This window comes from Catharus ustulatus, chromosome 4 (genome assembly GCF_009819885.2).
Source record: "Catharus ustulatus isolate bCatUst1 chromosome 4, bCatUst1.pri.v2, whole genome shotgun sequence".
NCBI classification, from domain to species: Eukaryota; Metazoa; Chordata; class Aves; order Passeriformes; family Turdidae; genus Catharus; species Catharus ustulatus.
In genome coordinates this window covers 29,065,444-29,080,129 of record NC_046224.1, presented here as the reverse complement: position 1 = coordinate 29,080,129, position 14,686 = coordinate 29,065,444, and the positions used below count along the sequence as shown (strand labels likewise).

At 39.1% G+C, this 14,686-nt stretch overlaps 1 protein-coding gene across 1 annotated transcript in view; it reads left to right on the top strand.

The window, feature by feature from the left end:
- Nucleotides 1-263: 263 nt before the first annotated feature.
- MYBPC1 (myosin binding protein C1) overlaps nt 264-14,686 on the top strand; it is a 66,612-nt gene continuing 52,189 nt past the window's right edge. Inside the window, exon 1 of the mRNA XM_033058117.1 lies at nt 264-412. Coding sequence (XP_032914008.1) covers nt 388-412 — 25 coding nt within the window. The 5' untranslated portion in view covers nt 264-387. The remainder of the gene's footprint in view (nt 413-14,686) is intronic.

Below are 14,686 nucleotides of genomic sequence, written 5' to 3'. Positions count from 1 at the left end.
TCAGCCTCTGTCTGCGTGTGCATACGTGTCTGCGTGTTACAGAGAGGGACACAGAGAGCAAGCTGTGCGGCTGAATTTAGAAAGTTATAGATGTTCTCATCAGCCCCATGCAATGCAGCAGAGATTCCTTCCAAAAGCCAAGGGAGCAGAGGCTGCAGACAACAGATGTGAAGGGTTTCCCATAACTGTCAATTTTCAAAGTGTTTGCATTGAAAAGAGAGGAGGTGCTATTTTGATTGATATTTCAGCCGCAGTATATAAAGCAGAGGAATTCTTCTTACCCTCTGCTTGTCACACTGATCTCACACACTCTCTGCTGGACTTGGGGCTACTACTTGCTGCATCTGAAAGGCTGAAACTCTCTGGGAATAAAGAATCCTTGCAACAATGCCAGAACCCACCAAGAAAGATGGTAAGCATGACAGAACCTTACCGAAGCGTTTCTTAATTACAGGAATTATGAGTATGCACATACACAAAACACCTTTTACACCACCTTGCAGATATCAGCCACAAATGATATGAAGAACAATAGCCAACATCACTAAATCGTTAGAGATCACCGATTTTTTAGACTAATAAATTACTTTCAGGCAGTGCTATAGCACAAACTCTTTTAAACAATAAAATATGACTTTGAATGGATATTAAGAAGCTACTTGATTGGGAAAAAGCTGTATTCATTTTTTAAAGACTACAGAATTTCTGCTGTACAATTTGTGATTTCTCTCTTTGAAGCTATCTAAACTCTGCAAAAGAGGAAAAATAAATTTCTTATGATTTAAAGAGTCAGGACATTAATATGTTTTTCAGGCAGTTTTCTAATAGTTACTAATGGGAAGGATGTGCTTATGAAACAGTTTTACAGTTCTGATGAAAATATATTCTATACATTTAAATGCATAAGTGAAGAATGTAGTAAGTTATTCTGTATAGCTCAAATAATAACTGGAATAATTTAGTTTGCTACATTACAGAAATTGTTTTATGTTTCAGAAGGATTGTTACAGCCAGTAATACTGGCCCTTTCTGTGGTGCTGTTAAGTTCATAGCAAAGAAACTGAGTATTTAGTCTGCTACTGAGACACAGAATTGCCATTAGAGGCTGAGGAAAAAGATGGAAAATATTCAGGGTCTATTTTTAAATAATTTTAAAAAAGCTAATATTTATTTTTCTACCATTTTGAAAATTTAAGCTAAATAAGCTTCTTCTATTTACATTATTTCTATAGATCTTCTTGTATTTTTCTTTCAAATCTGTATGTTTTGGTAAGAATTTTTGGTGATTATTTTTTGACCTTAACTCTATAAAGAGCTTTTGCAAAGCCATAATACACAGACTGTATGTGCTTTTCAAATATCAGTGGATGAAAGCTATACACACAGTTTCTCTAATGCATTTCCAAATGCAAAACTGAACTTAATCTTTTAAGATAATCTTTAAGGTATGGAAAATATAGAAGTCATTAATTAGCATTTATTTCCCGTCAATCTTGAAAGATCTTGTAGGCTGATGTGTGTGTAGCTTGAAAAGGTACATTTGGTTAACACTGACTTAGCAGTAGCCTTGGCTTTCAACAAGTTTACAAACATTTTACAAGTTTTTTTAAAATATTTTCTGGTTTTGTGTAAGGCAAGAGCAGCGAACTGTCAGGAACGTTACTCATTTTCAGCACCTTCTTTGGCTGGGGACATGAAAACCAAACTTTTTGCGTGACTGAGTCTTAAGCAAGCAGTGTTGACAGACCAATGTGATCACTTTACTCACTGGCCCTCCTCAGTGCTCGAGGACAATGATAGATGAAGCATCCTTCTGAAAATAGCTACACCAAGTGCACGTATTAATACAAGAGCCTAATCCTCCACATCAAACCTAGAGCCAAGCCCCTTCTAGAGTGTCTTATTTGTAATTCAAATTATTTACACATGTATTAAGTGTCCTTTTTATTTGATCTGTTATTTGACTGGGTATTATACACTTTAATCAGAATGCATTCTGTGGCTGTCAGCTCAAAAAAACCCAACCCTAAAATATTTATGCACTTTCAAAAGATATGTGCTTTGAAGAAAATTAGTTTGGAGGCTCATGTTTCTTATTCTGTTTAAAATTAGATTGTTTCAAAGTTATTCTTACAACGCAGTGATTACCAATGCAGCTCCATGTTTGTGTTACAAAACAAGTTTAGCAGCTCTGGACATTATATTGACAGTGAAACAAATGTGATTTTTGATGTTCAGGACCTAAAAATTATTGAAATATTCTGCTTTATTAGGATTCACAAGGAGTAGTGAGCTCTGGAGAAATGATTGGGTTGTACACCGGCCGTTCCTTGTTGCACCCAGTTTATTTTCAGCCAGGAGGTCAGGGGAATAACAGGTTTATATTATTGTACTTCAGGGATTAGCTGCTTCCTAAAGATTTCTTGTTGATAAAGAACTCCCCTGAGCTGTTGACAGTACTTGTATTGTTAGTGTGAGTACCTACTGTGTTAGTGGCAGGAGAATTTGGTACCAATCATAGTACAACACTGCTACTCATACAAGCTCTACTCGTACCAACTCTACCAGTAAGAATTCAGAACCTCACATGATCATCAAATGCCTGTTGTCAAGGTAATTTCCAAGGCATCAAGGGTTGAAGAAACTTTATCAATGAAGATGAACCTTGGACTGACTAATTAAGGAAATTACAAGTGGAGAGACTGTCTAAGAAATCTTTGGTGAGCTTATTGAAGGACTACAACAGAAAACAGAGGGGGGAAAAAAGGAAGCTTAGGATTTCTGCATCACACAGGCACCTGACATTTCCAACAGAAGCAACCTACTTGAATTATCCATATTCATTTGCATGGGCCTTGCAAATTCAAAACAGCACACACAAGCAAGTACTTGAGAAATCAGAAACTGGCTAACACTTGAATGACTAGAAAAATCTCAGACATGTGGGTTTTTATCACTGCAGTCCCTGAATTACATAGCTTAATTTTTCAGAGACGGTGCAGTAACAAGCTCCCAGGCTTTTTTTCAGGCCAAGTGCTCTTTGAGCTATTTTAAGATTATTAGATTAACAAAGTGAGAAAATTCTTGACTTGGTGGCAGTGTGGCCTCACAAAGCGCTCTTAACAAATAGGATCACCAAATTAAACACACCACTCAGCTTAGAGAAGGTTGCTGGAGAGCTTCAGCCTGATGGAATTTGTCACTGTAGAAACAGGCTTCCATGACTAATTATTTAAGGCCTTTATGGTAGTCCTAAAAAGTTGAGTCTTGTATATAGAAGATCAGCTGTAGCTTCTTTGTAGTAGATGGTCATGGTGTTGTAGGACAGTTTTGTCTTAGCTGGCTCAAAAATGTATGTGCAAGGTGAAGTTTACATCAATGGGTTAAATGATCCTGGTGGATGACTGGGGTGGGACAGAGTTGCCAAAAACCTTAACCAGTGCATTTAAATTTAACAGCCTTTAGCTTTCCTGGTGACTAATAAAATAACCTTCCCTCATATAATTACTTCCTGCAATTTATTGCAATCACTCAGTCAATATTTCCTCTCCCCCCTTTCCTTTAACCAGTACTCATAATAAGAGCTGCTCATTAATTAGGTGCCCTCTTAAGCTGTCACAGGCCATGGCATTTGGACATGCTTTTGTAAAAGTGCCAAGTCTCTCAAGAGCAACCTTTTCAAACTATTTGTGGGCATCATCCCACAGGAACAGGTGCAAGTCTGTCCCCAGTAGGCAGCTCTGTAAATTTGCCTTATTTATTCTCCCCAGTCTAGGAAATAATGCATGGCCATGAGTTAAGCGACCATTCCATATTTTGAGCCAAAGCATTTATTGACTGTCTGCCAACTTCAGTTTCTAAGTGTTTGCAAGCTCTGCTTGAATGATGCCGCCTGGAGCATCCACATTTTGGCAAGGAATCAAAATTAAAATCAGTGTTTCTACTTTAAACAGAGTTTCAGTAAAATTTTATTCAATCTAAAAATAGCATAGATGTGAAAGTTGTGAAGAAAAATACTTGCATATACTGTCTGTTAGAAGAACAATCTGTAAAACATGAAGAAATTTGTGCAAGGAGGCAAACAAACAAATACCAGTGCACACTGCTTTGGAGATGTGGTAACACTGCTCTCCATGAAGACACCCAGTGGAAACAATCTTTACTTCCATTTGCCTTTAAACACAAATAGTTTTGATTCATTGTGAGTTTTGTTTTAAATCATTATATTTGCATTATATTTACAATATTCCAAATAATACAACTGTCTTGTGTATTAAGATAACAATCACTGTCAAGCAAGTCACTTATATAAATCATATAGGTAGACATGTACAGCAGCATTCCAGTGGGAAAATAATCTCAGCATGAAGGTTGGTTAAGAGGTAATTAAAGTCAGATTTCTTTTAATATCATATTTTATTCATTCAAGGTTAAACAATTTCTCACAGTCAAAAAAGAAGCTGAATGGGAATTCTGCTTCACTATACAGATTTGGCTTGTGACAAAATTAAAACTGCTGATTGAAAGTTTTCTTGGAAATTCAAGATCCCAGCATGTGAAAATTTTTCAATATTGTTTGGTGCTTTCCATGTAGAAGACTGGACCTTTATAACCATTTCATATGGCAGCACATTGGGTAGGCAGCTGCTCTATCCTTGTTGCATAGTGATGCAAAAGAAAAGCATACAGATATCCATCTTCTGCCATCATCATTGCCCCCCTGCAGCACTGACTGTAGAATGCATTCCCATCATTTTTAACTTCCTTCATTCTCAGTCTCAGAGCCAAACCACTCAAAGTGAGGCCCAAATGTATCATTTGCAAAGCTCCGTATCCAAATCACAGGTAAATGAGTTTTGGTGGATGACGAAAGAGTGAAACCCTAACCCCTTACCTTATTTTCCGTCTCAATTCTTTAGAAAGTTTCTCTTCATCACCTCTAGCTAATAAATTTTAAGCCCTCCACAAATGGAAAGCAAACTTATGCCTCACTGCTGTAATCAGATCAGTGAGGGTGGGCTGCGCTCTCGTCCTGCGCCCCACGGAGCAGCTCCTCCTGCACGGATTGTGTTGCACACTGGGAACTGAATTGTTCTTAGATTGCCTTTGCCCTCCCTTTGCTAGCTTCTAACTGTGGCTCCCACACTTCCTTTTGAGATACCAGAGCATCTCAGATTTACTCTTTGACCTTCCGCCTCCATTGTTGCTAAGTTTCTGCCAACTTTTTCAATCAAATTAATTTGACTGAAAATTCACCATCTTTGGGCTACTATATTTTGGTTTATTATGGTGTAAATTGAAGGCATGACACAATTTATTTTTTTTCTTATACAATGCATTGACTTTATTTTAATACTGCTGAAGGAAGATAGGGCAAGATTGGTCTGGCTTATTTGCTGTTGCTCTTACTTGAGTTGTAAAGCTTGTCCATCGTGTGTGACAAACAGCACATCTGTGCACAAGAATAAAATATTTTATATTGTCACATTAAAATGAAAACTCATTGAGTTTAGGGGGACAGCAGGGACAGCCTTTAGCAGATAAGAGAGCACTTTGTACTTGGCAAAACTGAATTTAGCAGTGTCTTTGTGCCCCCCTATACTGCACCTGTTGGGAAGATAAATAAAGGCCTACCCAATTCTTTCCCCTCATACCTCCTAAATATATCACTTTAAGAGAGCTCTAAAAAAGCCAACCATGCTAGAGCACCCTTCTGTTCCATGAAAAACTGAATGAGTTTTTCATATTAATTTCGGGGCACTACCAAACAAGGTGGTTGCATAACCAAAGAATAGCAGAGATATCTGGTGGGACCTCAGTTGTGAAAACATTTGTAGCTGCCTAACACACCAACCGTCCTTGGAAAATAAGTCATGGAATGCATTTCATGCTTCATCAGGGGACATCCAGAGTGTTTCTTAAAGGGGAAGAGCAAATCAAGTTTGAAAATAAATTACCTGGGGAAATTTCCCTTAGGATAGGGATGGATACTAGACTCATCATTCCTGGGAATGCCGAGATTCCAGTAAAGTAGAGGTCCTAATTTAATAATTGCTGTGGAGGGGAAAAAAAATTCTTATTCACACACTAATATGACTTTGTTCTGAATGTAAAAATTTGTAAAATGAAGGACAAGACAAGCGGATAAGATTGTTAACTTCAGTTGTAATTAGAGTTTTCTCAGTCCCACTGCAAGCAGTTTATCCCTTGAGTCTGAGGTACAGTGTGACTGAGAAACAGCCCCTTCTCTTCCCACCCAGCCCACACTCTGCTCTCAGCCACAAATGAAGTGCTGTTTCTGAAGACTTCAAACAAAAGGTTTCTCTTTCTCACTGCTGTTAGAGATCTATAGTCGAAGCTATTTTTCCATCATCATTCCATCATTGTTCACTTTATGAAACCAGGAGGTTTTGTTCTTTTGCTTTGAAGAGCTGTCAGTGTTTTAAGTGTTAGGGATGGGAGGAATTGCCTGGGATGAATGTCCATGCTAGTCCATTGAAAATGTTGGTAACTTTGCAACCCTACAAAGATCCCAACGGTCTTTACACAGTCACAGAAGATCTCTGGGTTAGGAACCAGATACCCAACTGGAAGTATGTGCCAGTGAACTCGGTGTTCCCGCTCCCAGCGGAGTCAGCCGCTCATTGAAGTCAGAGGTGCCCTGTCTGCTGCTACTCAGCTGACCAGCAGCAGTTGCCTAAACAGAGGTGCCCTACTGCCACATAAGATGCCCTGAGATACACAGAATACCCATCTTGGGCTGGTAGACAGGACTCAGGAACTGTGGAAGGCCTGCAGCACCATGGAATAGCAGCTAGAAAATAGATGGCCACCCTACAGGGTCTGAGTGTCCTTGATCATGTGTGCGTATGAAAATTGAGCCATAAGCAGCTATTTCACAGTGAATAAAAATCTAATTCCATTGATTATAATGGCAGCTTGGGCTCCCAGATCACATCATAGACACATTCATGTGTTTCCCTTTTTTTTTCTGAGTACCATAATGACAAGAGTGCAGGGCTACTCTACAATTTGTTCAATTGCTGTTTGAAGGTTTTCTGCAGCGGGTAGTTTTGTAAGAAGACAAGGAGAGCATTATATTCCATTATTATTTGCATGTGATACTCAGATGCTCTTCCCCATAAATAAGGGAGTACATTAAGCTCAGATGACCTTGAGCAGAGAAGAGTGCACCCTCCTGTACTCTATAATCTGCTTCGTACATTGATAAAAATTAAGTAATACCAATGAAAAAAGGTTCTACTGATATTCTTTTATTTTTGAGAATCTGATGCTTTTACTTGCTTTATTTTTATAAGAAGACACTGATATATTTTATTTCATGGTTGAGTGTTTTAATCAAGTCAGAATTAAATTTTTGCCTTTAATGAGGGGAAGCAGAAAGTTGCATTCCTGTTCAAATCAATAGAAATTGATCTTCATCCTTTTTATACAAACTTACTCTCACTTCCTCCAGCAGCTTCATGCTGTTAGATGAATGATTGTTACATCAGTGATATTTGCACCTATGGGTAAATAAATCATTTTTTTATGTTAAATAATACATTCCCGTTTCTGGAACTTACTGTAATTTTTTTCGGTGTGGTCTTAGCTCCTAGAGCTCACCGAACTAGCAGATTTTCAGCCAAGATGAAGCAGATAAGAGAAGAGAGTGAATTAAAGCAAAAATCCAGTTCTGTGTCCAACAGGATGTGATGTTCTGGCAAGCACGCTTTGGTGGAAGCTTCAGTTAATCCTCACCACTTCCTGGGATGCTGGTGGGACAGAAAGTTACTCTGCATTCAAGAAGTCTGAAGATAAATTTCTGCTCAGAAACCTCTCAGACCCTGAAATATGCAACTTACACTGAAGGGAGGGGTTTCTCTCTGACTTCCCTCATCCGTCACCTGTGCCTGTGTTGCTATCAGCATCTCCACAGAGGAGTCAGTGGGACCTGGACTAAGGTGGTGGGGGGGATGCCTTACACCTCATGGGTTACAACAGCCTCTTCTGAAGACCTACCACACCCACAACCCTCTCTGCAGGCTGGCCGAGTGTCTTTATGTGTATTTCAGTTCAAAGTGACAAAATAACCTGTGGTCTCTGCTGCAGTTAGCCATGGTGGTGTTAGATATCATAATACTGAGATATTGCATGTCCTGCTTTCTCTTAGTGCTAGGTGAAGGTTAATTTAAGACATTAGATCTCCTGGAGTAATGTTGAAGGGTTGCTGAACAGAAAGCCAATTATGACTGTCTCAGAAAAGTTCAAAAATTAAAAAAATCCACCATCTTAAAAATTGCTTAATGGAATGAAGTTTACCACAGAGTACAGTTGTTTGTTTCAGGAAAGTCTGTCACAAATGCGGTAATTTTTAAGTTGGTCAGTGCATGTGTTTTTTCTGCCAGAAGGTGGGAGCATGGTTGGGTAACTAATTTCAGAGTTTAGAGCCCCTCCATGTGCCCTCTCCATGTTCCCAAAAGTGTGCAGACTATGCAGCAAAAAGGGAGTCCTGCTGTATCTTGCAGCAATGATCAAGATAGTCACTGCTCTCCCTTTCCTGGAGAGGAGAAAATAGTTCTTACATAATTTGCTCTCCCAGTTTGTTACTAATTGAAAATAGTGTGTGATCTACTTCCTAGGGCAGTTGTCCTTATATGTGATGGCTCCAGCAAATTATTTTGATCAGGTGATTATTACAGAAAGTTCTGTTCTAATTTAATTCTCTGTAGGATCAAATGGTGGTTTTAGGAAGCATCTGAAAGCATTGTTCAGTAGTAGCATGATGCTTCCTGAGACGGATCTGTATTAAAATACACTCATCCTGTCTTTGCAGGCCCAGAATAACTTCCTAATTTTGGTCATATATGCCAAGAGTAGATTGCAGTCAACCACAGACAGAGATAAAGATTCCCTTTTCCTACAGATTTATGGTTATAAATCTTAGCTCTATGTATTAATTGAGAGAGACATTTCTTCTCTGTACTGAACAGACAGGATGGAACAAGATAGGCAGGGATTGAGAAAAAGCAACTCAATACAACAGCACAACTACTTTTTTCTTAAAGAGGAGTCATGTTTTACTCAGACAGCCTGCAAATCTGGTCCAAAAGCCCATTCCAGATTTTACCTTCTCCAAAGCCCTGAAGTTGTGACAAAATTACTGAATACGAATGTAGTTAAAACTGAAAGAGACCCCAAAAGAAAAGCTTATTGGCTCAGGTGGTGGAAGAGGTATTACTCCTCGATACTCACCTAATCCAGAGTGCTAGAGACTAGAAAGAGCAGTAAAACAACTCCTGAACAGCTGTTGAATTCCAACTTTCAGGTATTTTTGTGTTTATTTTTGTAGCTCTCTGCCATGAGATCCTTCCTGTGGAAACGAAATGCACCAATTATGGCCCCTAGAAATAGTTCCTACAGTTCTAGAAGGAAGGAAAACTTCCTCTAATCAGTCTGAGCTGACTGAGTGTGTGTGGTAGGACCTTTCACTGTTTTCTGAACTGAAATGAACCATCTCAAACCATTTGCACACCTCGATGTACACAGCATTGCATTTCCATCCTTTTTCAACGGTCTTCTTTTCACTGCCACTAAATCATTGTTCCTGTAAAAATTACAGAAAACACTTAATCCTGGTGGTGTGGAGAATATCTGTGGCTTGAGATATCTAGGAACAACCACATGAGAAATGCCATGCAGATGGAGTAATTTATAGGCTAATAGCTTCTGGGTATCATCCTGTGATACTCATGTAGTTGGAGATATACATACACACACTGTAGCACATTTGGTATATCTTGTGTTCTTATAAGAACATAGTATCTAGGTCAAAAACCTTATTTTAGACCCAAAGAGTGTAATTCCAATGGAGACTGTGCTGCCACTCCCCCACAGATGCAGACTTCAGTGAAGGCACAGAGGGTCAGATGCCTGATGACATTTTTTCCATGGCATTCCCTCCAGCCTTACTAATCTTTCATCTAAGCTTTCCTTAGCCCTATTTTTAAAGGGGAAATCTGACCTCTGTCCTGTGCCCCTTTTTCTTTGCCCTTGTTTTGCATTTCCATGTTTTGCAAATTAGTTTTCTCTCTTACCAATAGCTTTTTTAGCTGGAGAGAAACCATATGCCCCGAGCTGTGAGTGTAATTCACAACAGCATCTTAAATGCATTTTGCTGTCAGGCTTTGCAAGAGCTTTCTCTCCTACATATCACTTACTGATTTACTGATGCAAACCCCCACAGCTTGTCTGCAAACATCCTGCTGTGTGCAAACATTCCCAAAAGGCATAGCTAAGTGTTTAGGGTTTTTTTAAGTGAAAGCATACAGTTCTCACAGTTATCTCCATTGATGCTGAATGAGATCAAGAGGTAGAAAATTTTAACAGTAGAAACACCGAGGGATGTTTGTAATTTCATATGTGAGCACCCACAAAGGGACATGCATGATTTCATGTAGGTCTCCTAAATTTCCACCCACAGAAAGAGTCCTTTCTTTCCACATGAGCAAAATACTATCAAAGGTTTCTTGGTACAATGCTGAAGCCCTGGGATCTAATCAAAAAATAAATATTTATATACAAACAAGCTCACAAAAAGAGAGAACTCCTTAAGTCAGTACATAAAAATCCCAATAAAGTAGCAAGTTTCTGAGTTTTAGGTCAATTTCTGACTCTTAGTGTTTACTACCAGCAGTACTGCAGCTCTGACACAAAGTTGTTCTGTATTGCCAGTTTGGGATTTTTATTTTTTTTAAATTCTTCTCCAAACTTAATTACAAATTCACTTTGCTTGGCATGTACTGGGACATTGAAACTCACAAAAAGTAGAAGCCACTGAATTTTTTAGTTTTGAGTTACCCTTAGCAAACTAAAAAGTGAATGCTACTACCCTCTTTTTCATCTTGAGTGAGGTGTTTTCCACAAGTGCGATGACTGGAAATTAGTATCGGGTAGAAGATTCAGGGTGAAACAAGTAATGGATTATTAGTGATTAACTACTTGGAACAGCCCCTAATCACGTAGGCGCCTGAGAGCCCTGAACTTGGGCTCCTGTTACAATCCCATTCTGCAAGACTGCCTCTCAAGAGGAGGCTGAGGGCTGAAGTGCAGATGACAGGAGAGTGTTCTTATCTGAAGGAAGTCTGAGAAGACTCTTCCTTCTTGAAAAGATCACAGAGTATCAGATTATCTGTCACCCACTGTCAAATCAAGTTTAGCAAATGTTTTTTTTATTTGGTATTTGGATATGGTCGTGACAATGTTTAGACCCAGTTGCAGCATATATTACTCTGATGAAGAGCTGATAACAAGCTGATAGATTCGGTCCTTGGCAAATACTAACATGTGAATGTCTGGTTTTTCCCTGAAAGTCAAAGAAAAGTCTGTGATCAAAAATCATGGAATGGGAACACCAGCAGGATTTCATTTTAAATCACTGAAATGTTTTGGTCTGAATTTTAGCAAAAATGAAACACATCAGCATGTCTCAAATGTTTCCCTTAAATGACTGAAAGAAGATAGATTGCATAAATTCATGCCACCACAGCCTCATGCTGATGTCATCATTTTCCCTAAGGGTCAATCTCCCTGTGTGGAATGACTTCCCACTGTCTGCACATAATCCATGGCTCTCAGGACCACTCTGAGTGCACTGAAAAACAGGAGACAGACATTTATGGAACTCACTACAGCTATGTAGAGCATCAGGTCCATGATGTGATTTCCATAAAACAATACTGCAAATAATTTTCTTGGTTCCTGTGAAATGTTTCAGGAGAGCTCAGCAAAACAGCTATGCTGTGTTTTGGGTTGAGCAAGACTAAAGACATTTTTCCAAACTGGTAAAATATTTCCTGAGCTGGTTGGGAAATTATCTGGCATTCTGAAAGGAAGTTCATTACTGGTTAAGTACCCATCTCTTGAAATAAATGACCTTTCAGTTTTCTTGCTGACTTTTATCCTATAATTAGAAGTGCAACTGCCATCGAAAATGTATTGTCAAATTTGAAGAATAGATTACTTTCGTTTCTGAGCAGCAGTTCTGTGGTTTATATTTTTATCCAATAACCTTGTCTACTTTACTACCTTTTGAAGCTTTCAGAAAGGATGTTAGCATTAGTCACTGTACTTCTATCTCTGGTATCACACTGTGGTATCTTTTGCTTTCAATTTGCCCTTGGGGATGTCTCGAGATAAAAGAAAATATTTGCTTCTATAGTGGAATTATTAACAAATTATTGCAAGGAAGGATGAGAAGCTGAGAATAAAGCCTAGGTACTGTCATACTTTTAAAGTGGGATCAGACTATTCTGATGAGTGGATTAATTGATTTTGGTACATACATATCAAAGATGAATTAGTTTCGGGTTATTTAAAAGAAGAGTTTCCCGTGGCTGGAGTAGGACTGGAAAAAAAGAAATGCGAGCTCCGCCGAGCTCCTGCGCTTCCTGTTCGCCCCTGAGCATCGGGACCGAGGCGGGCCGGGCTGCCCCTGTCCCTGCGGATCCCCAGGGCTGGGTGTCCCCTGGAGGCGCGTCCCTGCCTCTTCCCGAGGGCAGGAATCCGACCGCCCCCTGCGGGCAGGAGCGGGCACAGCGCCGAGCCCTGCGCACACCCGAGGGCGGCCTTTTAAACGCAAAGGCGGAGGAAATATTCCCGGCAGGGCTGGGGAGGGGGCGGCTCTGCCGAGCCCCAGCCCCTCCGAGACTGGGAGAGGAGCGAGGGCTCTCAGGCTGCTCCCGTCCCTTGCACACAAGCACCCGCCTCGTCGGCAATATTTCCACGGCCACTTTTCTCCTTCCTGTTTAGCCAGAGCCAGAATGGTGTCAAGCAGTGTTAAAGAATGGCTCAGGTGACTGCGAACAGGTGAGGAATGCAGAATTTCAAGAGTTGTGAATCATTTCGGACTCACATTAAGTTGGTGGTACAGAAACTGAGATGGTACCATAATAGAGGAAAACTTGAGGCTCTCTATTGTTTGTAGGAAGAAGCTGATTCTGTATGGGATTGCCACAATTTTCACTATGCATGTTTTAGGAGGAAAATGCACACTAAGAACTTTTTTCAGCAACACTCAGTATTGCATATACCTTGTTGTATAACAAGTTTTGCAGTGCCATTTCAAAATAGAATGTTTTTACTTCCAAATGTGGAAATAAAATTTAACACATCCAGATGTGGAATAAAAGATAAATCAATGTCACCATGAATAGTTTCAGGCTCTGCAAGTACAGTTGTGCTGACAAAACCTTCTCATGAAGGTGTAGTAATGACAGTAAACTGAATTTCCTCACTGTCAAGCACTAACACATTTCAGCAAAATACTTTTGTCTGATAAGTGGTTAACAAGCTATACTTTATCTACTAGATTTTGCAGGCTAGATAGCATCACAAAATTTTAGTCTTGGAAGTTAAAAAACCCCACAAGTTGGGAATTTTGGTTTGGTGTGATTTTAATGATGAAATAGATTGTGAAAAACTCGGTGAAAAAAAATATTTAGGCAAAAAATTCAATGACATTTGGTACTCAAATTGTGCTCTACTGCCAGTGTGTGAAATGTGAGATACCAGCAGAGATACTAATTTTTTAGTTAGTTAGCTGCACAAGTGCTCGGGAACTAACTTTTATTTTCTTTGATATAAAGTAAGAGAAGAAAGATATAGAAATAGAATGGAATTCAGTTACTCCATCCTGGTGCCTTGTGGACTGAGTAGGCTAAAAATGACTTTAAGAATGCATGGGAACTTGATAACCAGACTATAGCCACTAAACTTCACCTATCCATCTTAAATACTGTCAATGATTGGTAGCTTTCCAGATCCCTATTACAGTATACATTAAATTTTGAGTCTGAAAAAGAAGAAATTTCAAAGACTATAGACATGTAAACATATATTTTACTAAATTACTTTTGTTCAAGGTCATGGTTACTGTGTTCTTTAGAGATTAATTTCTATGTGAAAGCATAAGAAATGAGTGGAAGCTTATTTATGGTCAGGTTTGATTTACCAGCATCATTTCAGAACAGTGGAAACTACAAGCAAAACACTCTAAATAAGCAATGATTGTTTTATGCACTTCTACAACGATGAATGGCAGTGGAGAAAAAATCTGGACTCCCTAATTGTGCTACAGCTCCTCATGTGGATCTGTAAACTACTTCTTTGGTGTCTAGTCCATTCCGCAGAATTCCCTATTACCAGACTTCTGTTCCTATTGTTCGTTCAGTTTTTCTGCCCTCAAGTCAGGGAACATTCTTACAATTAGCATGTGACAGTTTGGCTCTGGTGACCCATAAAATCCTTTATAATGGAAAGCATTTAGATTTGTCCTGAAATGGGACTGCTCTCAGTGAGATTATATGCTGGGACTAGTTATTATCCTTGAGCTTGTTTGTTTTTTAAAAATTTTAATCATATGCCAAACTACATTTTAAAGTAAACTCTATGTTTATTTTGTTTCTTCAGTCCTTACCTAAACATGCATCACTGGACTATGACACTTTCACCTGTTGGAATATAAAATAACCTTTAAACACTGTCACAAGTCAAACCCAGCAGTTTATCTGTCCAATCCATCACTGTAAGTGCAAACAGAAATTAGAAATACATTATAAATATGTCAGTTTGGCTCTATCACACTACTGCCCACAATAATATCCATTTGGCCTGCCAACAGAGCGCC